The following is a 23,599-nucleotide window of genomic DNA, read 5'->3' as shown; positions in this document are numbered from 1 at the left end:
AGCCTCCAAACCAGTGTCTATAAAAGACCTGAGACAGATTTAATTTCATACAGAGAGCACTCTGAAAGAATATCCGTCTAAGTGTGCATATGTGATACAGTGTGTGACAGTGTGAGAGTGGAGGAAGTGGATCTTGAAGTCTAAATGGAGTGGTTATAAAGGCTGACCTCATGTTTCTTGTGCTAAAAGTTCATAAAGGTTTTCAGGGCTTGAAACAGAAACACAGAGAGAAACACTGAATATTGCAATCAGAATACAATAGTATTATTTGATTTATAATTATGGTTTATTTACAATCAGACCAATATAAAGATCCATAGTACACTGAACTTATTTTAAGTGTCTGAAAATATTAACCTGAATGAATATCAGTATATGAAAATGTGCTTAGTAGAGACTATATATCCTTTTTACTTATTCAATAATAATCAAATAATAAAGACAGAACTATTTTAAATGAGATACCAGAAGGCATTTTATACCATTTCCCCCCACATATTTAGATATTAAATAATAATAAATATACTGTAATGATCTATTTACAGTGTTCTGCTTAAGATTTGATCACCATGTATTCTGAATATTCATTTTATTAAGCCCGTTTTTGATGTTCTACAGTTTTGTCAGTCATTCTTCTACAGCTCTGTTCATCACTCTGGACACAGTACACATTTCTATATTTTATCAGCTTTTAACTATTTAGTTGAAACCTGTAAAGTTGTATAGTCATAGCATCTGAGTTAATTTACATTATACTTTATGTATTCTCTTCAACAAAATACATTTTTAAATTTAAAATGATAATTCCAAAATAATGATTAATAGGTTTCAATAGGTTGAAAGATTTAGATGTATCATATAAGTAATTTTTAAATAAAAAACAATCTTCAGGTTTTCATATCACTGCTGAAACAGAGTTTTAGTCTACAGACAAAGTCTCAGTTTAGCCACATCCCTGCATTTTAGACCAGGAAGAGAAACTTGCATCCCGGTCCCTCATAGCCACATGGATCTCACGTAATATGTCTGTAAGTCTGAAAATCAGTGTGTAACATTAAGAATTGTCACTACTGAAACATGTTTTCTGCAATTAGGTAATTTTATGGTTTAATTCAAAACATTTAGATGTTTTTGTGTGTACAACTGTTCAAAGCTTTGTTTGCTAGTCATGCATTGGCTAGCCTTTTTGAGTTATGCTTAAATTGAGATAAATTGTCACATCTGAAACAGTCATTATAAAAACATTTAGTAAATTTTAGTAAAAAAATGGTGCTATCACTGTTTGGTAGTGACAAAAATGAATGTTCAATCATTTATTTTATAATATACTGTGTATACAGTAAAATTATCACAAGGTATTGGTAGAGCTTAGCGATATGGCAAAAAATGTTATCACGATAAACAAAATTCATATTGTTCGATATCGATACATATCGTGATAAATGTCAAATCATTATTTCCTTCAAGTTTGAAGGCTGAATTTTGCACCTGGGTGATTAACTGCTGTTTTAAACTATCCTTTGTGGTCAGAACATGACAAACACTCACCAAACAGTGGAACATTTCACAAGTCTGTCATGGGGCAGTGGAAGCAGACGTCTAGTGAGCTGTTTTTATCAGCTGGAAAAGCACGGCCTCAGTTTTTGTAATAGTCATAATTTAAGAAAGAAAAGATTATTTCAGCTGTCTAGTGATGAGTGCTCAGCTATCCTGTTACAAATGCTAAACAAGTGGCCAATGACAGTGCTAAACTGTTTAGTTTCTCAACAACATCATCTTAGTACGAACAGCAAACATTAGCTAGCTCGGCACATCAGTGATGGATCACACGGCCCTACTGCCATCAGTCCTACCATATTCATATCAGAGCATATTAGTATTGAAACACCAGCTAGCAGACGACTGGATTTCTCTATACTATCGTAGTAGTTTGAGGGGTGAACCGAAATATATCTAAGACCAGACAAACAGAATCCTTCATTTAGGTATGTTTAAACTAAAAGCGGTGCTTTTGTGTCATGTTTGATCTACATTATCATTTGCTGTGTTGTGTGAGTGACGGAGCGCTGCTTCAAGTTAGCTAGCTGCTAAAAACAGCTAGCCTGCATAGATAGCACTCTCCCACTTTCCAATGCCTCACTGCCTACCTTTACTTTTGTTAGAATCAGGGCTGTAACTCACATGAACCCACTTCTTTCTTTCACTTTCATTGTTTGTGAATGCACTAATACTAAAATATGACTTTTTGAGTGCTGTAACAGTGCTGTAGTTGCCAGGATTGTGATTGTGATTTAACACTGCTAAAGCTTGTCAGGATGTACAGAAAGAGGTGAGTTATAGTGGTGTTACTGTACTAAGCCAGTACAGTAACATCAGAGGGTTGCTTTCCATGCAGTAGAAAATGCTACCAAGGCTGTCACTAGAACGTGGAAGTGTGAGAATGGTGTATTATATTGAAAATGTATCGAACATGTCTTATCGCTCTATCAAGGAAAAGTTATATTGTGATAATTATCATTAACGTTTTATGCCCAGCCCTAGGTATGGGTCATTAAACACAAAACTATTTTAGTCTAGTTCACATGAGTTAAAAATCTGAAATGTGATTTCAACCCTGATTTAGAACCAATTTGTTAAAGTTATCTCTATATATTTTTTGTAATACATTTTAGGCATTTCATTTACACTGTGTTGCTGCTTTATTTAACTTTGTTAAAAAACACAAAACCAACTTTGTAATGTGTAGAAAATTTCTGTGTATTTCACTGTTTTGGCATGCACCAAAATCTGTTAAAAAACAAAAAACAAAAAGCAATTATATGTGCAGAATAGAATACACGTATTTAATCTTTTTAAATTAAGAAAGCTATATTTGAAATTATTGTAAATTTAAAACAAAATAAAATGTTAGTGCCCAGTAACATTTCAACAGTTGTACAGTGATATATTGTAATGCTGGACTGGAAAAGCCTATAGGGTATACACACACACACACACACACATACACATACACGCACATGCACACACACACACACACACGCACACACACACACACACACACACACACACACACACACACACACACAGAGTCTTTCATGTTTGGTGTTTTAGCTCAATAGTGGGCTGCGGTGGATTAAAAAAGCGAGGGAGTTGAGGGAGTATATCCATATTCTCTGCGTTCGGGGGTTAAACATGCCAAAAAAATCCAGTACATTTAGCCACATAGATGGAGGCATCATTAAATATGGAGCAAAATACACAGAGAATGAACCTGCTACTGTAAAAAAAATACAAACACATATTGCTGTAAATAATATACACTCTCAGCACATTACACAGCACCCTTCAAAAGACTAGATCCACCTGAATGAATGAATCTGTTTTTCACAATCTTACCGATATTCTGATCAAAGTCCTTATGATTCAATTTTTGAAACTGATGTCTATATATGAAAGCAAACAAATCATTCAGAAGTTTGAAATTGTGTTCAATCAATAAAATAAAAGCAGTTAGGCTCCAGACTCATGTGTAAAAACGTGTAACTTCTTAAGTCCTGCTGGAAAAGCATTACAGATGGCTGCAGCAATGTAAATGCCAACACCCCATTTTTTAAATTTCTAAAATAATCTAAATTACAAGTCTGATTTATTTAAAACATTTTGGTCTGTACATAATTCCATTCATGTTCTCAATTTTTACTTCTCCACTATTATTGTACAATAATGAAAACAGTATATTCCATTAAAACATTCTATCCCTCTCTCCATACACACCTGAGCTCCATGACACTGGTGACATTTCCAGAGGGGAAGATGCGTCTAATGTAGTTGAAGTCTCCTACAAAAAGGCTGCCATCTGACGCGCAGGCCAGAGCCACCGGGGCCAGCAGTTTATTTCCATCAGCCTGACCATTACAGCTGGGGCAGGAAATGCTGCGCCTGCGTCCGTTACCCATAATGGTGCTGATTACTGGAGGCTGCTGTGAAATGAAGATGTTCTCACCATTCCCTTTATATAGGATACCTGCAACAGAGAGAAAGAGAGAGATTACAATGCTAATCAAATTTACCCCTCTTACCCAAATATAGCCTATGATCCAAAACATATTTGGTGTCAGACGTTTTCTGCTTCAGTTTTGCACTTGAGTTATGATGCTGTTGTAGCTAACAAGTCACAGCAGCTCAACTCAGAGCCAGCTTAAGAAGAGCCTGTTCCTCCCATTATACCAAAATTACAACTGCAAAGAAGGCACATGTGAGCGAGGACTCTAATAGCACTAAGACTGAGTGCTGATAAGCTTACTGGCAGAGAGAAGCGGTTCACGCTTACTGACATCATGCATATACACAAGACCCTATTAGAGCAGTGCAACAATACTTTAAATGAAATACATAAATATGTATAGAAATATATTTTACACAGTGCATTTTTCTACATTTCTGCACAAAAGCTTCATAGGTCTTCTTGTTGGACTCTCTCTGCAGCGCCTTCTAACATCCGACCAAGCCGAAAACACTATTGAGTACTCAACCAAAAAGACAGAGAGAGGAGAGAGAGAGAGTGAGTGAGGGGTAGAGGAGAGTGCTACATAGTAATGAACTCTTCTTCCTTTAGACACATGTATAATTCAGAGGATAATGTATGTAGTGATATTAAGGTCAGTGGAATTAATTATAATTAGAATTTTATTTATTAATGACAATCAATAGATTTGAATTGCATGCATTGTGAAGACATTTCCCTGCAGGCCTTCAGACATAAAATAAATGCTTTTAAATTACTATAAACTCACACTAGTATAGGATAAACAGGAGAACGGCATTTTTTCATCAGCAGAAGGAAAACCCAGGCACGAGTTTCATTAGACTGATTTCAGGATAGTCATGATCACTGGTCTGATGACTGAGTAAAGGGCAGAAGGGAAGGATGAAGGATGTAAAGGATTTGTGAGTTAAGTCTCCTTCAAAGAGAAGCTGTTTATTGAAGGCTGTCAAGAATCAAGATTGACAGCTTGTCAATGCAGCACAGTGAGGGATATTCATCCTCATCAAACAACTGCAAAACTCTCATTCACTCTATATTACCACCATCTATTAAATTGCACTCAGTGCTGATGGTCATTTATTCCAAAAATAAATAAATCCATCCATCCATTTTCTAAGCCGCTTCTCCGTCAGGGTCGCAGGGGGATGCTGGAGCCTATCCCAGCAGTCTTCGGGCGGAAGGCAGGACTCACCCTGGACAGGTCGCCAGTCCATCGCAGGGCAAAAATAAATAAATAAAAAACTATATAAATAATCTTTTAAAGCATTCATTAATAATTAAACAAAATGTTATTAATAATAATACTTTTAAAAATTTTTATAAGAAATTAATAAAATGACATTCATTTATTTGTACTATACTTTTTATTATGTGTAACAAATGATATATATATATATATATATATATATATAATATTATATGTAATTACTTGTATATGTAATATATGTAACAAACTAATTTATGTATATATCAATTATTTTATGTATATATATTAAATCATTAATATTAATATTAATAAATATTAATATAAAATTATTTTATGTATATATATATATATACACATACAATTATTTTACATATATTACATATACAAATAATTACATATAATATAATATATTATTATTATTAATACATAATAACAACATGTATTTATATTAATATGTATTTATATATGTGTAATACATATATTACAACATTTTGCAGCTCTGCAGGTTTTTACAAAAAGTTCAGAGAAGCTAATGCAGTTAGCTGAGAAACAGATGTTGGTCTGGCAGATGTTTCAAATCAATAACTACCGCACATACACAGTGATGTTTTATGCAGTGCGTGTAACTTTAGTGAAAGTGGGGCAATCTTGCTCCTTCTGTCAGCAAGGTAATGCCTGATTCACCCCATCACATGGAGGGCGAGATCAAACGAAATCGAGGCATTTCATCGCACATTTAAAGCAAACGGAGGAAAGAAGAAAAAAAAAGAAAATAATCTTTTTGTCAGAATAAAGTCAGATGCCCCAAGTTAATTAGCTAAACCTCAGTACAGCAACTTAAACACTATAAATGTGCTAATATGAAATGTCCTGCTTTATGGCACAGAACATCACGTCTAATTTGTATCATATTAATAGGAGGAGTAGGAGTAGTAGGAGTATATGTTTGCCTATTCAACTCACAACAGTTTAGCTCCACCCATTCACTCTGAGTATAAGAAGTGTTGCAGCTTGGACTGCGCAATACAGGCCATCCAATCAGAAGAGTATCATTTACATATAGGAATCTCAAAGGCACAGTAATTAAAAAAGACTGCTTGATCAAGGGAATAAAGAGCGGTTGGAAATGGTTATGAAAAAATGAACTCAACTGTTTTTGGTATACAAAAGTAAATAAAATGGAGTAACCCTGGGCGAACTACTTTTTGGGCTCCACCACCTCTTTTTAATGCATATATTCATTGCAAAAGTTGAACTTTTTAAAAATCAAATTTAAGCATAATAAAATGAATCTACCAAGTCAAAAAGGGAAAGAACATTTATTAATTATTATTATTATACATCTTTTTAAGATAGTGACATTTGATTTGTTTCCTGTGAATGGTGTCACTTGCTCAATCAGATCATTACGCTCTAAGCTCCATCACAGCCAGCCCAAGGTTATGGTTCAGCTATAAACTGAACTACATGCTATATTTAATTCTGTAAAACTGCCCAGACCATCTATAGATTAACACAAAACACAGCTGTGATAAAATGTGAGTTTATGATGGTAATTATCAGATTATGATTTAAAATCAAAACCCTATAACTCTTTTTTCACTTTTAAAGCTTTTGTGAAAATAACATTGTACATAATTAGCATGCTTTAGTCTAGTTCCAGTAGCTGCTTACTTTAGGCTACAGACTCCGTACTTTGTTTGAGATTACATGAGAAATTAATGGTAGTTCAAAGATGTTCATGTAACCTACTCAAAACTAGATTTATTTGACTATTTTATCTAGTTAGCTGTATGAGTATTTAATAGATGGGGCTTGGCAGAGCCAGACTTTTAAAATTATTTTTAAAGTATGCATTTTCAGTAATCTGTGAGCACAGAGAAGGAGGAGAGCAAGAGAGACAGGCAAAGCCTAATATCATCAGATTTAGTACATGTATGTTTCAGCATATATTTTCAGCTGAAAATAAATGTGTAAATAAATAGTTAAATAATTACATAAAATTAAATAGGGAATAAATGAAAGGGGGAAAAGTACATAACAATGGACCAATGATTTGGTTAAAAAATCTAAAAGAGAAACAGATAATTGGTGTAACACACATATTTGGCACTTAGTTTAGTTACTGTGTGATGTTTTTCCTCTAAAAAAAAGTTTAACGTAGTACATTTGTTGCTAGTGCTTACTGCTTTGTAAAAATTGCCATTTACTATTTACTAAGCAACTGTTGGCAAAACTAATTTCCTGCAGGATAAAATAAAGTTGTACCTTATCAAATCAAAGCTTTACAGAAATTGTACTAACCTCTCACCCCCCCCCCCCCCCCACACCCCACCCCACACCCCCCAACCCACCCCACACCCCCCAACCCCTCCTGCCTCCTTGCAGGCTGAAACCTGCAGGTGGCCTAAGCCACAGTGGGGGGTTCTTTCATCAAGGCCTAAACCATAACAAGGTGTGGCTCGGTGGGCGAAGCGTTTGATCTTTCTTTAATGTTGCCTGGAGATGAAGTGGGACAGCAAGAGAGAAGGGTCAGCAGGAAACTTTACTAATTCCCCTCCACACATACCAGCCCGTGAGAAAGTCAAGTACAAATGAGGAGGAAGACACACACATACACAAATACTGCAAATAAATCATAATGTATTTATCTGCACTTGATGTCTACGTTCATTTCCAGGTCCAATTCTAGTCTCATAACGATATTATCAAGTAAACACATTTAAGTATAAAAAATTAATCGTTCACATCTATCAAACACTTGTCTTTGCACATGGCACAATGTATGAAGAATTTCAATAAACAATACAAGAAATGCTGGATTTCCAGAGAGAGGTTCAGCCCAGTGCTATACTAAAGAGCTCTAAGCTGCTCATTAGAGTCTAGATGAGTTTTTATCAAACTCTTGATAGAACTTCAGGTAAGCCATCACACTTCAGCACCATTTCTAGCTTTACTGACAAAATGCAAGTGCTTTATTTATAATAGACACTGATCAAAGATTTGGAATATCTGTAACATTTACATTAATTGTCACAGCACTGTTGAAAGCACTCTCAGAAATAAAGGCATGAAACTGTCACTGGGGCAGTGCCCTCTGGGGTGGTGCCCTCCAAGGTACATCTCAGTACTTTTAGTCAGGGAACATAACTGTACCATAATCCACTAAAATGATATTTTCTAAGATGTATTGACTCTACACAACCTGCCTTGTCTCCAGGCTTTTTATTTTATTGTTCTGTTTTAAAACATTAGGTTGTGAAAAGTTGTGTAAATGTACTTTTCCACTGGGAGAAACTTACATAAGGTTCACAATTGGACCTTAAAACCTCTGTTGTACCTTTGAGGGCACATTTACATTGTTTGTACTGCGATTAACGAAAAATGTACCTGCAAAGTACCTTTATTTCTACCAGTATACACCGAAATACATAAAACATAAATGTTTATTTCTGCTGAAAAAAAAAACAGCTGAGGTCAGCACGAATTTCATGCTGGTCTAAGCTACTTCATACTGATCTAGGGCTGGTCTAGGTGGTCAACCAGACTGGTCACACTGGTTGAACTGCAAACCAGCATCTAAAAACAACATATCGTCATGGTTTTCAGCATAATCTAAATCTAGCAACTGCCCATTTCATGATCAATAGGCCAACAGAGATGCTACAAAATTGGTTGGAAAAAAAATAGGTCTGTTAAAAAAGCACTATATAAATAAAAGCTAGCAAGGAATCATTAGAAGAACAAAAAAAATGTAAATTAATATGCCAAAATAACTCTGATTCACACACACACTCACACACACACACACACACACACACACACACACACACACACACACACGCACACACACACACACACACACACACACACACACACACACACATATATATATATATATATAGAAACACTTAGGTTTCAGTGTACGTCAATAGGGATTAAATAGAAGGTTTGCTTAGAATTGTGAAATGTGAAAACAGAAAAGCAATGGACCTGCATCTGAATGAAGCCAACGTGTTTAAGAAGGAAGGAAAACATCCTTAAGAGTGTTAAGAGTGTTTTTGTTTTTCACAAAATGTTAGAAAGTGGTTTCTTGGTGACAGGAAGAGAGAAAAGTAGAGAGACAGAGAGAGAGAGAGAGAGAGAGAGAGAGAGAGAGAGACCGCTGTGGAATTTGTTATAACATGGCACAGCCTGAACCAGCCATTATATGGGAACAGCTATTTTTTGTTTTGCTGAGTAACAGTTACACAGTGAAGGAAGGAGACCAGTGTTAAACCTTGACTGCCGTAAATGACAAATCTCAGTCAAAGCACAAAAAAAAAACCTCAATGAAAATGCTACGTTCTGCTAGTGTCCCTATAAGATTTTAGTAGTTTGTTAATGCTACGGTAGTGATACATTACATGAGCACTTTCTTACCAGGCTAAAGTTAGCTTCTTACTTGAATTTTCCATTCCACCTTAAACATATTTAGGCACCACAATGTTTAACTTTACACTGTGTGCACAATTATTAGGCAAGTCTTATTTTTGAGGATTATGACCAACTACAGTGCTCTTGGTTAATCCAAAATGTTAATAAACCTCAAACATGAATGTTTAAGAAAAATAAAGTGAAGTTTTGGCTTTCTTAGGAGAATATCTATATGTGCACATTTATTGGGCAACTATAATGGTGCAGAATTATTACGCAGCTAAATGAAAAACACACATTTTCCCATCTCACTTTTTTATTTTCATCTGCTCAAGTGAGAATTATAAACAAACAACTCAAAGCTTTCCAATGAACATTTCTGAGAAATAAAAAAAAAAAAATAGTGACCAATATAGCTACCCTTCTTTTCAATAACAATGATAAGCCTTCCATTCATGGAGTTGACGATGTTGACGATCAATTTTCTGTGCAGCAGCAACCACAGCCTCCCAGACACTGTTCAGAGAGGTGTAATGTTTTCCTTCACTTTAAATCTCCCATGTAAGAATTGCCCACAAGTTCTCAGTTGGGTTCAGGTCAGGTGAGGAAGGGGGCCATGTCATATGTTTTTCATCTTTAACGCCTTTACTGGCGAGCCATGCAGAGGAGTACTTGGATGCATGTGATGGAGCATTGTCCTGCATAAAAATCATTGTCTTTTTGAAAGATGCAGATTCTTCCTGTACCACTGCTTAAAGAAAGTGTCTTCTAAAAACTGGCAGTAGGCTTGGGAGTTGATTTTGAGCCCATCTTCAACCTGAAAAGGTCCAACTAGCTCATCTTTAATAATACCAGCCCACACCAGTACCCCACCTCCACCTTGCTGGCGTCTGATTCGAAGTGGAGCTCTGTCGGATTTCAGCCTTCCTTACCTTGGCCATGTCTCTGAGCGCTGAACATCTTGTACTACTTGATACTCCAGCTGGGTTCCTGGTAGCTTCACACTTGATTCTTCTCAAATCCTTGGCAGTTAATTTGCGTCTTTTTTTCTCAGCACGTTTCTTGAGACCCTGTTGACTATTTGCAACAAAACATTTGATGGTTCTGTGATCACACCCCAATATCTTGGCAATTGCAAGAGTTCTGCATCCCTCTGAGAGACTTTTGGTAATTTTTAACTTTTCAGAGTCAGTTCAACCTCTTTTTTGGCCCATTTTGCCTAAAGAAAAAAGCTGCCTAATAATTATGCACACCTTGATATTGGGTGTTGACCTCCTTAGGCCACACCATCCCTCATTACACAGATACACCTGCTATGCTTAAATCCATTAAGTATTCAAGTTTATCCAGCTTGAATTTAGAAAATATGCCTAAAAATGATAATATGGTCAAAATACTCACATGCCTAATAATTGTGCACACAGTGTATTTAACCCTTTTGTTTCCATCCTATACTTAACATTAAAACAAAAAGAGTAATACTTGCAAAGTTTAAATACAAACATGATTCTATTGAATAAAAATGTAATAAAAATTACACAGATGCTTTTTTTTAGTTTTGTAGCTGATTTCTGAAAGTCTATAATGTATAATTAAAGTCTATAAACTGTACTTCAGGATTCCCTCCTGAAGTACAGTTTCACTACCATAGGATGCACTGCCATGTCTGGTTTCACAGTTTGGAAATGAGCAACTACTTATCTCAGTCACAAGGACATCCTTAAGGAACGATCGCCTTCCAAGCTCTATGATATCCATCAGGCGAAAAATGAAGGATGTGTATCCCAGTATATCCAGTTAACCATGCAAAAATAAATAACAATGCAAAAATAAATAATTAAATAAATAGAACAGACGTTGCTTGAAAACAATGCAGGGCTTTGGGCTTATCTTTTCAGGTGACAGCACTGATGTTACATAAAATACTATAGCTCGCAGAGGTTCTCAAAATCGACTTAGGGATATGGTTGGTTTTTGTTTTGGTGCACAAATACATTCTTCAAAAAATAGATATTAAAAAGACAACCCTGTATAAAGTTATTAGTAATTATTGCCAACATGCTTAACTTATACTCATTATGATCATTATAATCTGCAATTTCCCTCTGGGATCAATAAAGTATTCTGATTATGATTTAATACGATGTTTAATTGTTTTTTTTTTTTTAATGTCTTGCTTGCTATTGCTCTCATATTATTTAGGGATGCACAATGATATCAGAATCGTACAGGTAAATATTTGCTTACAAATCAGCTTCAGACAGATGTTTACATTTGTCAAATATTTCATACTGATATATGAATATGTTTTTATCAAACTTTGTAAGCAGAATGTCTAGGTGATGCTGAGCTGCAGTGCTAAAATATCTGTATTTTTATTAATTTTACTGCATTTGTAACATTACAGAAACAAATGTACTTTTACTGTACATTTTACATTTTGCTGCTGCTTTGCATCTTGCAATTGCTGTAGCAATAGTGCAGTGAAGCAGTCATACCGATATACCTTCTTTAAGGTTAAACTTACAATAAGAAAGACAGACAGTAAAAGAGACAGAAATAGATAGAGAGAGAGAGAGAGAGAGAGAGAGAGAGATACTGAAACTTATACAGCAGTTAGTTCCAGCCACGCAAGATGATTCGTTTAGAGGTGTTCGAACCATGATGTTATTTTGACATAACATCATGTTTTTTTCACACTGTGTCACTTCGCTGAGATGCAGTTGCTAAGCAACGACTTTGACAGCCATTGAAGACGTTCAGCCATTTGAATGTTTTTACTTCGTACTTTGTGCACAAACAGAAAATATTTCTTACCTGTAACTGTTGTATAAAAGCAATAGAACACTCAAGGTTGAGACAACAACAGAACACAGGAGGGAGTGTGTTGTTGCGAAATCACATCACGGCTGTGATTCGGCCGTAGATCATCACAGCCGTGATGTTATTTCACAACGATACACTCTTGTGCTCTATTGCTTAAACAACACACCTAAACACATTGATTAACCTCTCTAATTCATCTGCTTAGTCTAACTTTTGCACGTATAGGTCCGATGTACCAAGCTTTTCATGCTTTTAAAGTCTTAGTAAAGTGAATGTTCAATTCAAATGCAGTGTGAAAACAAACTGTGGTCACATCAAGTATATTTTATACTGTGCCTGCACTGTCCTCAGAGATCAGATATTCATATTGTTATCTATTGAATACTTTTCACACACAGCCAACGATTTTTTGACGTAGCAGAGTATGTGTGTATGTATGTGTGTGTATGAGTGTGTGTCGGAGAGGAGGTCTTTAAAGAAGTGCTTCAAAGGGTAACTTCATGCTGAGAGTGCTAAATTATTCACATTGGGCAACATGGCGGAACTGGGCGGATCCTAATTACGGATCAGATCAATGATCGGCTCCTATAGCCACCAAACACAACACCACAATACAACAAAGCACTCCATTACTTTATCAACCCACACATCAGCACAAAGAGAGATACAGAGGGCGAGAGAGAGAGAGAGAGAGAGAGAGAGAGAGAGAGAGAGAGAAAATAAGAGAAAGAGAAGGAAGAAGATGAAGGGGGGGGGGGATGTTAGGTTCTTTTTGAACTGCTCTCAGACTGCTAGCTAAGATGGATGGGCCATAGGAAGCTTTGCTGAAGCAGCAGAACTCACACACAACCTTGCCTACAAAACAATAGTGTTTAGAGTCACACACCAATACGCCATCACCATTTAAGAGACCCTTATTAGTTTCACAAAGGAGAAATTTCACCTCTAACACGTCTACATTATAATCTAACCCATTCGTGCAGTGAAACACCACATACACACTAGTGCAGACACTCACTAGGGGGCAGTGAGCACACTTATCCAGAGCAGTGGGCAGCCCTATCTCCAGTGCCTGGAGAGCAGTTGGGAGTTAGGTGCCTTGCTCAAGGGCACCTCAGTCACGTAATGTCAGCTCAGGGAATCAAACGGGCGACTTTCTGTTTGCAAAGCTGGTTCCCTAACCTCCAGCCAACTAGATTATACATGTATGACTATAATATACATGTAGATTATACATGAAATCTATGACTAGTACATTATACATGTGCTGATATCAACAGATTGAAATGTGTAGTTTTAATGGTTTTCCATGCAACTGTAGATTAAATTTATAAAGAGCTCCATAGAAGAGGAGAAGCTGGCTCATTTTGGAGTGGTCAATGCATATTACCCAAATTGGTTAAACCTAATATTGCTTTTAGTGCCTGTTTCTCTGTTACTGCTGCTGTGTGTGTGGCGATGAATATTTCATGTGGGTTTCTATGCTCAGAATAATGAGAGAATTCTACATTCAAAAAGGCAGCAAAATGAGCAAGAAACATAGGCTGTTTCATTTATTCTTTGTTTTCCTGTTCTCTTCACCTCTGCCCATGAGACACTCCTGCAGGAGAACAAACTAAAAACTTCAACACTCAAACTCAAATTCTCAAATGTTGTTTTATTTGGTTCTTCCATCTGTTTTAAAAAGCATAAAGATTTCACTCTCATTCCATTCATATCCACATATGTCTTGCTCTCTTTCTCCTTTCACAAATGCACTTTTACCTGGGAATTTCACAGTAATTAAATAGGAAGAGGTTAAGCGTGACCACAAGTCAGAGTCAAAGTCCCGCGAGAGCTGACATAGCAATTTACCTGTAGAAGACCCAGTTAAATTCCCAGGAAATTATGTATGAGAGAATGTTCCTGTGACACATTTTTCAGTTATAACTATTTGTCTTAAGTTTTGTTTTGTGAGTGAAAAGGGTATTTTATATACAAGATTCTAGAAAGAAGAGGCAGATTATCTACCCTGTGCAAGTGCAATGGCTGTTTCTGTGTAAAAGTGACGCACAATGACCAGCAAAACAGAACGTCGAATTTTCAGATGTCAGAGAGAAAAACATTGCAGTATTGTACTTTTTACATGATTAAAAAATGAAGGAGTTATTCATACTGTGAATGTTTTACAAAGACTGTCTTTTTCTCTTCCTCTCTTGCTCTCTCTCTGTCTCTCTCACTTTTTGTCTCACTGTGTCTTTCTTTCTGTCTCTTCCTCTCTGCTGTCTTGCTGTCTTTTCCTCTCTTTCTCTTACAGTGGGTCTCTCTTTATCACGGTCTCTTCCTCTTTCTTTCTCCCTCCATTCTCTTTCAGCCTCTCGCTCTCTCTCTAGGTCTTGGACAGTTCTGTTCTTACAGAAGCCGATGAGGGGAGAGGAAAGGCAAGTGAACAGTAAGTGGAAAAAAGAGACAGAGAGAGAGAGAGAGAGAGAGAGAGGATGCAGGTAAGCCCTCTGGGCAGTGATGCTCTATATCTGAAGGAGGAAACTCCCACCACACACACACACACGCTCACAGTTATATTGTTTGAGGGCCAGAAGTGTTCTCCATGTACATTTGTGTGGGAGAAAAATAAATGTGTGTATCTGAAGTTAGTGTGAGCTGTTTTAGACAAGTCTCTCTGCAAGTTTACTCTAAAAATGGAAAAAAGAAAGAGAAAGTGAGGATGTCTGAAGAAAGAAATTGAAAGACACATCAGTCTGTGATAGAGAGTGCTGATGAGAGAAAAGTGAGCACAGAAGAACAGTGGAAGAACATAAACAGCAAAAGAGAAAGAGAGTGAAAAGGGAAAGAGATAATGAGAAGCAAAGAAATATGGGAAAGAGTGATGAAAAGGAAGAAAAGTAACATGAAATAAAGCAAGAGAGAAGCAGAAAAGGTGAAAGAGAGAGAGAACAGTAATGAAAAAGAGAAAGAAAGAAGGAGAGAGAAAATAGAAAAGGAAAGAGAAAGCAAAAGACAGAGAGAGCCTGGGAGAAATAAAGGGGGCGGATGAGGAAAAAGAGAAAGAGAGAGAAGGGAAAAGGAAAGTGAGAAAGATAGAAAGAAGAGAGATATACTAGGAGACAGAAATGGAAAAAAAGAAACAGACTAGTTGAGAAAGTGAAAGAAATGTACAGAGAAAGAAGGAGAAAAAATATGTTGTTTTTCAGAGAAATGATCCTCTTGTGGTTGAAAGTGTATGTAGGTGTGTCAGATAATGACAGTAGAGTGATTATGAATGTTGAATCGTACGGTAAATAATGAGTGATGAGGAACACCCACACACTCTCTCTAGCTCTCTAGTCTCTCTCTTCACCTTGGGCAGAACTGCTGTAAATGGAACAGACTACATTCCTCTGGGACATCCAGTAATGTGCTAAGTGTGATGACAAGCAGAGGACAATGTACCTGGTGAGCAGCACACACACACACACACACACACACACACACACACACACACACACACATATATATATATATATATATATATATATATATATATATATGTGTGTGTGTGTGTGTGTGTGTGTGTGTGTGTGTGTGTGTGTGTGTGTATAAATTGTTGAGGGATCTCCTGTGAAAGTTGGTATTGAACTTTTTTTTGTTAAGCTGCAATGGACAAAAAATGCTAACCTCACTGCTGTTGGTGGTACTTGGTGGATCCAGTATTTCTGTGTTAAGGGCATTATAATCACATCCATTACTCTGATTTGTAGAAATTGATTTGGGGTGAAAAGTCCTTTCAACAAATAAACAGAAAATAAGAATGATCTAGGATCACATTGCAGAATACTTACAAATTAAAGAAGGAAAGAATAAAAAGAGCTTATCATATTTTGAATCCATGCAAATACGTATTATATTTATGTTAATTAGTTTCTACAAACTGTGCCCAGCCCAGCCTATTACCTGCATGCTCACAAAGTGCACTAATGAGAAGGTAGCCAGGTTAATAAATGAAGATCTCACCATAAACAGGACTTTGAAGGCACATAATTTGTCCTTCATATTTTCACGTTCTGAGAATTTAAATAAGGTTTTTCTGATGGTAAACATTCTTTCATCATGTGTTTGTGGCTTGTGCTCCCAACTATGTGCTCTGTCTGCTGCCAAAGAGAGTAAAGTCAACGCTGTTTTCGAGTAACTAATTTACACCTGTTTTAACAGCAGAGAAAAATCCATTTTAAGCCAGCCCCTGCTTGCTGCCCAATCTTTAGTAAATCGAGTGGAATATGTAATTAGTTGCACTTCCAATATCTCTTACCATTTTCTTAGAGATCTCTTCTTCATGGCATATGCATAATTAAAATGAATGTGTGCAATTTATGAACATCAGGCCCTTCGTGTTGGGAATGGTTTAAGCACCAACTCATTTACTATACAGCATCTGCAAAACAGCAAACTAGCATGAGAACGACTAAAGAATGACTAAAAGATTTATCATTGAGAATTTAAATACCTCCACAAAAAAGGTTTGTGCACTACTTTTGAAATAGGGAGCAAATCTAAACTAGCTAAGCCACTAGTGAGTATTAAGCACTGCACATTCTGAAGGAAGCCAACTCAATAAACTGATTTATATATAGAGGAAATAAAGCCTCAGGGGCTAATGCCGTATTGGCCATAGAAACATCTAGATTCCAATGCAAGCATACTGGCTACACAGAAACTTTGTATGGCTCTCTCAACGAGTTTAACTGAGATAATCACCAGCAGGAAGAAGTCTTAAGTGAAATCCACTTAAAGTGTGCTTGTGTCAGCGACTTGAAGGGTGTACTGTGAAGAAAGTATAATGCCAAGGACAAAACCCATGGCTGGCTCCTGGGTGACTGCAGGGGGTGAAGGCGCCATGTGGCTCTAAGGAGGCACAGCAAAAAATTTTGTCCACCTATGGATAATCCACCCACACGCTCATCATAAGCCAAAATGACAGCCATGTAAACTTTAAGCATGGATTGGGAATAGCTTTTATCCAGCAGGTCCTGTACTGCACTGGGTTGCACTGATAGGCTGAAGTCAGAACATTTCCGTATGGAAAGTATGCTGGGACTGGCGCTGAAATGCTCCTTAGTAGCTGGACCAAACAACTGCCCAAGTACCATCGGCAAATCCCCCAGAATGCTCCTACAGGCTGTAAGGAGAACTGCCTCAAAGTGCTACTGGAATTACCGTAATGAGTTCCCTAGGAACGTCACTTTCAGCTTTTTCAACAATTTTGTACCGTCCACACACTAAGCACATACAATTTCTGCATTGCATCAGAAAGGTGGACTACCAGTGTGTATTGTGGTTCTGCATGAGGGAAGCTGGCTCTTTATTTAGCCAGCAGGAGCTCAGAAAGGAAGGTTGGAGGAAAGTTTGTGGGTGGAGGGGGTCAAGGGCAGTGCAGGGCTCTGGGAGATTAAAGTCTCTTTGAATTCCTCTGGACAGCTGGTTTTAAGCCTCGGAGGTAAAGGGGGACTTAGCATCATTTCAGACCCAAAACGTCTGGACCACAGGGGCTTTACTCACACCAGCAGGTCGCCTTCTCCACAGGGAGATGCAATAAACTTGGTGGCCTTTCCTTCACACCAGCAAAAACACACACTCATATTTCTATATGAAATGGCCTGAAAGGGAGTACTGCAGGTGGAGATATTTTCTGGCTTGATGGCGATAGTTTGGGCTTTGATGGTATGTCCAGTTTGAAGTGGATTATGTAATACGCTGTTAGTTTATGCTGATAGTGAATTTATGTGTGCGATTCTCTGCTGGGGTCTCAGCCAAGGTGAGGAACAAACAGGATATAGGCTGCTAACATGTTAAAAAGTGAAGGCCCATGTATGTTAATGTGTTCAGGCTTGTACTGGCTCTCATTTGGACAACCCCAAGGAAAATAACTGCAGTTAGAAGCAGGTGTGGTAGCAAACACAGACAAATAAAACAACATATTAGAACAAAACTACAATTTATCTTGTAAGAAAGAATGATACTTTAATGTTACACAAACTTTACCATTCATGGTGTTCTTTTTAATGGCTTCCTGTAGATGCCAGCATCAGATTTAAAACCCTCATGCTTGCCTACAAAGACTAAAATGGACCTGCCCCTCCCAACATCATGGCAATGATTAAAACTCGATCCTTAACTTGAGGCCTTCAAGTTTCAGGTATGACTCAGCTCAACTGACAATACTTCAGCACACATGGAAGTCTCTTCTCTGACTGTCTGCAAAGGCTGACTGAAGACTCATCTTCGAGCTCTTGTGAATACTAATCTTGCATAGCACTTATTTCTGTACTATTTCTTTTTACTTAAGTGTAAGCATTTTCTGTTGTTTCTGGCAGCATCTTTTCTCAATGATATTTTTGGACTGCAACCTTTTTGTTCAAGCTAACCTTTTTGTTCAAGCTAAACAATCTGAAAAACAAGCTATGGTCTTGCCATTGCAACACTTTTTTTATTACCCAGTGATAAATGAGTTTTTACTATGACTGGGGGCTGTTACCATGGTAACTTGGTTAACCATCACTAGGCACAGGCGTAGTTTGTGTGTGTGTGTGTGTGCCTGCCTAGTATACATTTGACTATGGCTGTGTGTGAGTAAATGTGTGTATCTATAGCATGTATGCAAGTATATGTGTGCTTGTGCATCTGTGTACTTTTGAGTGCGTTTTGTGTATAGATGTGTATTTTGTGTCTGTGTGTGTGTGTGTGTGTGTGTGTGTGTGTGTATGTGTGTGTGTGTGTGTCTGTCAGTGACTCCAATCAAAGTGCAAATTTTTCACACTCATTACTCTGGATTCACACTCCTTAGTCACAATCAAAGACATGATGATCTTCCCCTATCCATGTCTGTATTTATTCACACTGCGTCCGGCCAGGAGAGCCAATCAGCAGCTGCTTCCAGTACATACTGTCATATCACCTGTTTGTTTTCTATGACACATATTTAAGATATATATATATATATATATATATATATATATATATATATATATATATATATATATAATTCCACATCGCCTTCATTCCGAAACAAAAAAGACACTTTGGAATGACTTGGAATGACTCAACACTATTTTTAAAATATTTATAAAACTGAGCATTATAAAAGTGGCTGATAAATAGTGCCTATAATCATATTATGTGGTATTCACTTCCTAAAAACTGCATGTGCTGCTGGTTGCTATTGAAACATTTTAGGAAAAAAATAACACTTGTAACTGTTAAGCTGTTACTGTAAGGTCAACTTTGTACAAAAAAGTTTTCTTTCTATTGGTCTGTTCATCATGAAAAGTTCAGCAAAGAGCAGCTAGTGTTTATAAATGCACGATGTTTAAAGATTTTCTTATGATAGGAAAAAAACATGTATGAACATTGCTACACTATTAGCATATTTATGCATTAATTTGGTAATGTTTTGTTTAAGTTTCTTGAACTTCTTTTGTGTGGTCACTGTTCCTGATGACTACATTCTTAATTTCTACAAAAGGTATTTTTTGTACATTGTTCAGTGTAAAATTCTAATTTTAATGTAAATACTAAATTAAGCACCAGAAAAACAAACTTTAGTTTACTAACTTTTTAATGAACAGTTGTAGCTATATATGTGAAAAGTATTAGAAATTAGGAGATTTACCTTAAAATGTTTATAAAAATGTTGCACTGTTATTAGAAAAAATATAATAATAATATAACATTAAAACAGTTTTCGCTGCACTGGTGAATAAAATTGAGGACAGTGACAGTGTGTGCTAACACAGGGTTAGAGAGTCGTTGTTTCCTTACCGCTCTGAACATCCAGCACATGATGTTTATCCAGCGTCCATCCACCCATGTTAGAAGCATCTAGTTCATATCCCTGAAGAATGGCTGTTCTTTTCTCCCAAAGGATCAGATCCAAACACGATTCATACTCAAATCCCACAGACACTGTAGGGAGAAATAAATATATACATAATTACATTGTTATGTGTAATATAATATGCAATCCGACGCAAATGCTTGCACCCCCAGTCAAATGAGATTTACTGAACACATCCTCAAAAAACTAAATATGACATTTTCAGCAAGCTATAGTGCACAATTTCTATTTACTTGCTAAATTCAAAATACTGGGAAAAAATAAAATATAAAATATATAATGTTCCATAACTTTTGAACAGGTTACATGTTTGTTTCTCTTATTATATTACAGTCAGAAAAAAACTGTAATATTGTTTTAATATGTGCAGAAGTGACCTTTCTTTAGAGCATGTATGAACCTATTTTCACTTAATTATTCACAAAATTAAAAAATGGAATGAGTACCCAATTAGCAATACTTAAATAATCAGCAATGAGTTTCTGTCTCACTGGGGAATATATATGAGATGAAACACTGGCCAAATTCCTTTAGTCTTCCATTCTTATGAGAAAGACCAGAGAACAGCAGTGATGTATGACTAAAGATTGTTGAACTGCACAAGTCAGGAAATGACAGCAAGAAAATAGCTACACAGTTGAAAATGCACATGGCCACTAGCATGTCATTAATTAAGAAGCTTAAAACAACTGGAGATATTAAGAATCTGCTCAGAAGAGGATGTATCTGTATGCTGACCTCATGTAAAGTGAAGATGATGGTTTGAGTGGGCAAAGAATTTCCAAAGATCATAAATGGGGAACTGCAGAAATTAGGTCTTGGATTCACAGCCCCAAACTACAGTCAACTTTCAGTGGGACTGTGTTCTATGGTCAGATAAGACTAAAGATTTTTTTTGGCAACAAACAAGAAAAGAGAGTTTGGACACAAAGATATCCATGCATAAAAGTACACATACACACACACACACACACACACACACACACACACACATATATATATATATATATATATATATATATATATATATATATATATTCATTCATCCATCCAAATCATTGTATTCAGGTGTTCCAATCACTTCCATGGCCACAGGTGTATAAATGCAAGCACCTAGGCATGCAGACTGCTTCTGCAAACATTTGTGAAAGAATGGGTCGCTCTCAGGAGCTCAGTGAATTCCAGCATGGTACCATGATAGGATGCCACCTGTGGCATGAAATTTCCAGTCAGTGCTATTATAATAATAGTGGAAGTGATTGGGAATGACAGCAACTCAGCCATGAGGTGGTAGGCTATGTAAAATGACAGAGCAGGGTCAACGGATACTGAGGTGCATAGTCCACAGAGGTCACAATTTTCTGCAGAGTCTTCAGATTAGCTCAAGAACAGTGCGAGCGAGCTTCATGGAATGAGTTTCCATGGCCAAGCAGTTGCATCCAAGCCCTGCATCAGCAATACAAAGTGTCGAATGCAGTGGTGTAAAGCACCGCCACTATATGTGTGGAGACATGTTCTTTGGAGTGATGAATCACGCCTCTCCATCTGGCAATCCGATAGACAAGTCTAGGTTTAACGGTTGCCAGGAGAACGGTACTTGTACTTGCATTGTGCCAAGTGTAAAGTTTGGTGGAGAGGGGATTATAGTGTGTTGTTGTGTTTCAGGAGTTGGGCTCGGCCCCTTAATTCCAATGAAAGGAACCAAGGAATACTTTTGCAGACCAAGAAATTTTGGACAATTTCACGCTCCCAACTTTGCGGGAACAGCTCGGGGACGGCCCCTTCCTGCTTCAACATGACTGTGCACCAGTGCACAAAGCAAGGTTCATAAAGACATGGATGAGCGAGGTTGGTGTGGAAGAACTTGACTGGCCTGGTCTTGACCTCAACCGATACAGCACCTTTGAGATGAATTAAAGCAAAGACTGCAAGCCAGGCCTTCTTGTCCAACATCAGTGTCTGACCTCACAAATGCGCTTCTGGAAGAATGGTTCAAATTTCCCATAAACACACTCCTAAACCTTGTGGAAAGCCTTGCCAGAAGAGTTATAGCTATATAGTTATATAGAACTGTTATAGCTGCAAAAGGTGGGCCTACATCATATTAAACCCTATGGATTAAGAATGGGATCTCACAATTTCATATGCGTGTGAAGGCAGACAAGTGAATACTTTTGGCAATATGGTGTATATGTAGATATAAATGCATTTGAATTCCTCTCTTCTAGTGCTACATAAATAAAATGATAATTTATTATACAGAGAAATGTAGAAAGAGACAAGACTAATAAAGGAACAGTAATCAGGTTCACCTTTATTAACTAATTATAAAAAGACATGAAATGCAGTTCTGTGCTTTGAAGTACAGACAAATCATTTTTAACTGTTGTTTAAATACATTTTATTAGTTCTGCAACCATCAAGTCATATCTGCAAAGATAACAAATTATCTCTAAAAATATAGATTTTCATGTTGAAATCCATTTCTCTTGCCCTTCTCTGAGTCACTTTTACCTCTTCACTTCAACCAGAACTACTGACTCCAGTGACTTTTTCATAACTTTGACTAAATTTGATATCAATCTGCAGTGGTGCCTCAATCCACCAACAGCAATAATCATTTTAAATTCATATCTGTTTGCACACGTTTACAAAATGACCCTGTGAACCCTGCTGAGAATCAATAAGCACACTCCAACACGCCAGGCAAAAATCACTGCTGTCTGTGGAGTAGGTGGAAAAAACCTAATCGATTATGTTGGCATAAAGACAGTCTACTTCTAGTTTAACATCTTACTTATGTTGAATACATTACACTAGTGTTTCTTAATACTGGTCCTCTGTCTAGGAGTAGGAGTACATTGTAATAAAAAAAAACTGAGGCTTTTAACGGGCTGCCTTAAAACATTTTGTTATTTGAACTTAAAATAATAAGCTGATAGGGCATAAAACACATATTCTTGTTCTATTAACCCTCTGGGGTCCAGAAATTTGTCTGTATGTCAAATGCAATGTTTCTATATCTGTTCTTCTATTTTTGAGATGATACAGCACAGAAATATGGTTCAAACATTTCCTGAATCCGTTGAGCCTGTCTTTTTTATTCCATCTATTATGAGATTGTGTGTGACTCTCAACTGGAGATATGAGGTTTATTAATGAGCTGATTAGTTGCATTAGGTGTGTTCAAGTAGAGAACACACCAAAATATGCAGGGCAATGTATATTATGAAGGAAA

At 36.9% G+C, this 23,599-nt stretch overlaps 1 protein-coding gene across 14 annotated transcripts in view; it reads right to left on the bottom strand.

Annotated features, from left to right (window-relative positions):
- The window catches only part of tenm3 (teneurin transmembrane protein 3), a 628,014-nt gene that overhangs the window by 45,502 nt on the left and 558,913 nt on the right, over positions 1–23,599 (bottom strand). For all 14 annotated transcript variants that reach the window (XM_037538774.1, XM_037538773.1, XM_037538778.1 and 11 more), the window contains 2 exons: positions 20,286–20,429; positions 3,775–4,024 (listed from right to left, as the gene is read on the bottom strand). In XM_037538774.1, the coding sequence (XP_037394671.1) occupies positions 3,775–4,024; positions 20,286–20,429 (394 nt within the window). The remainder of the gene's footprint in view (positions 1–3,774; positions 4,025–20,285; positions 20,430–23,599) is intronic.

This window comes from Pygocentrus nattereri, chromosome 5, assembly GCF_015220715.1.
Source record: "Pygocentrus nattereri isolate fPygNat1 chromosome 5, fPygNat1.pri, whole genome shotgun sequence".
Classification (NCBI taxonomy): Eukaryota; Metazoa; Chordata; class Actinopteri; order Characiformes; family Serrasalmidae; genus Pygocentrus; species Pygocentrus nattereri.
Note: the sequence above shows the minus strand (reverse complement) of the source record. Positions and strands in the feature narration are given on the sequence as shown.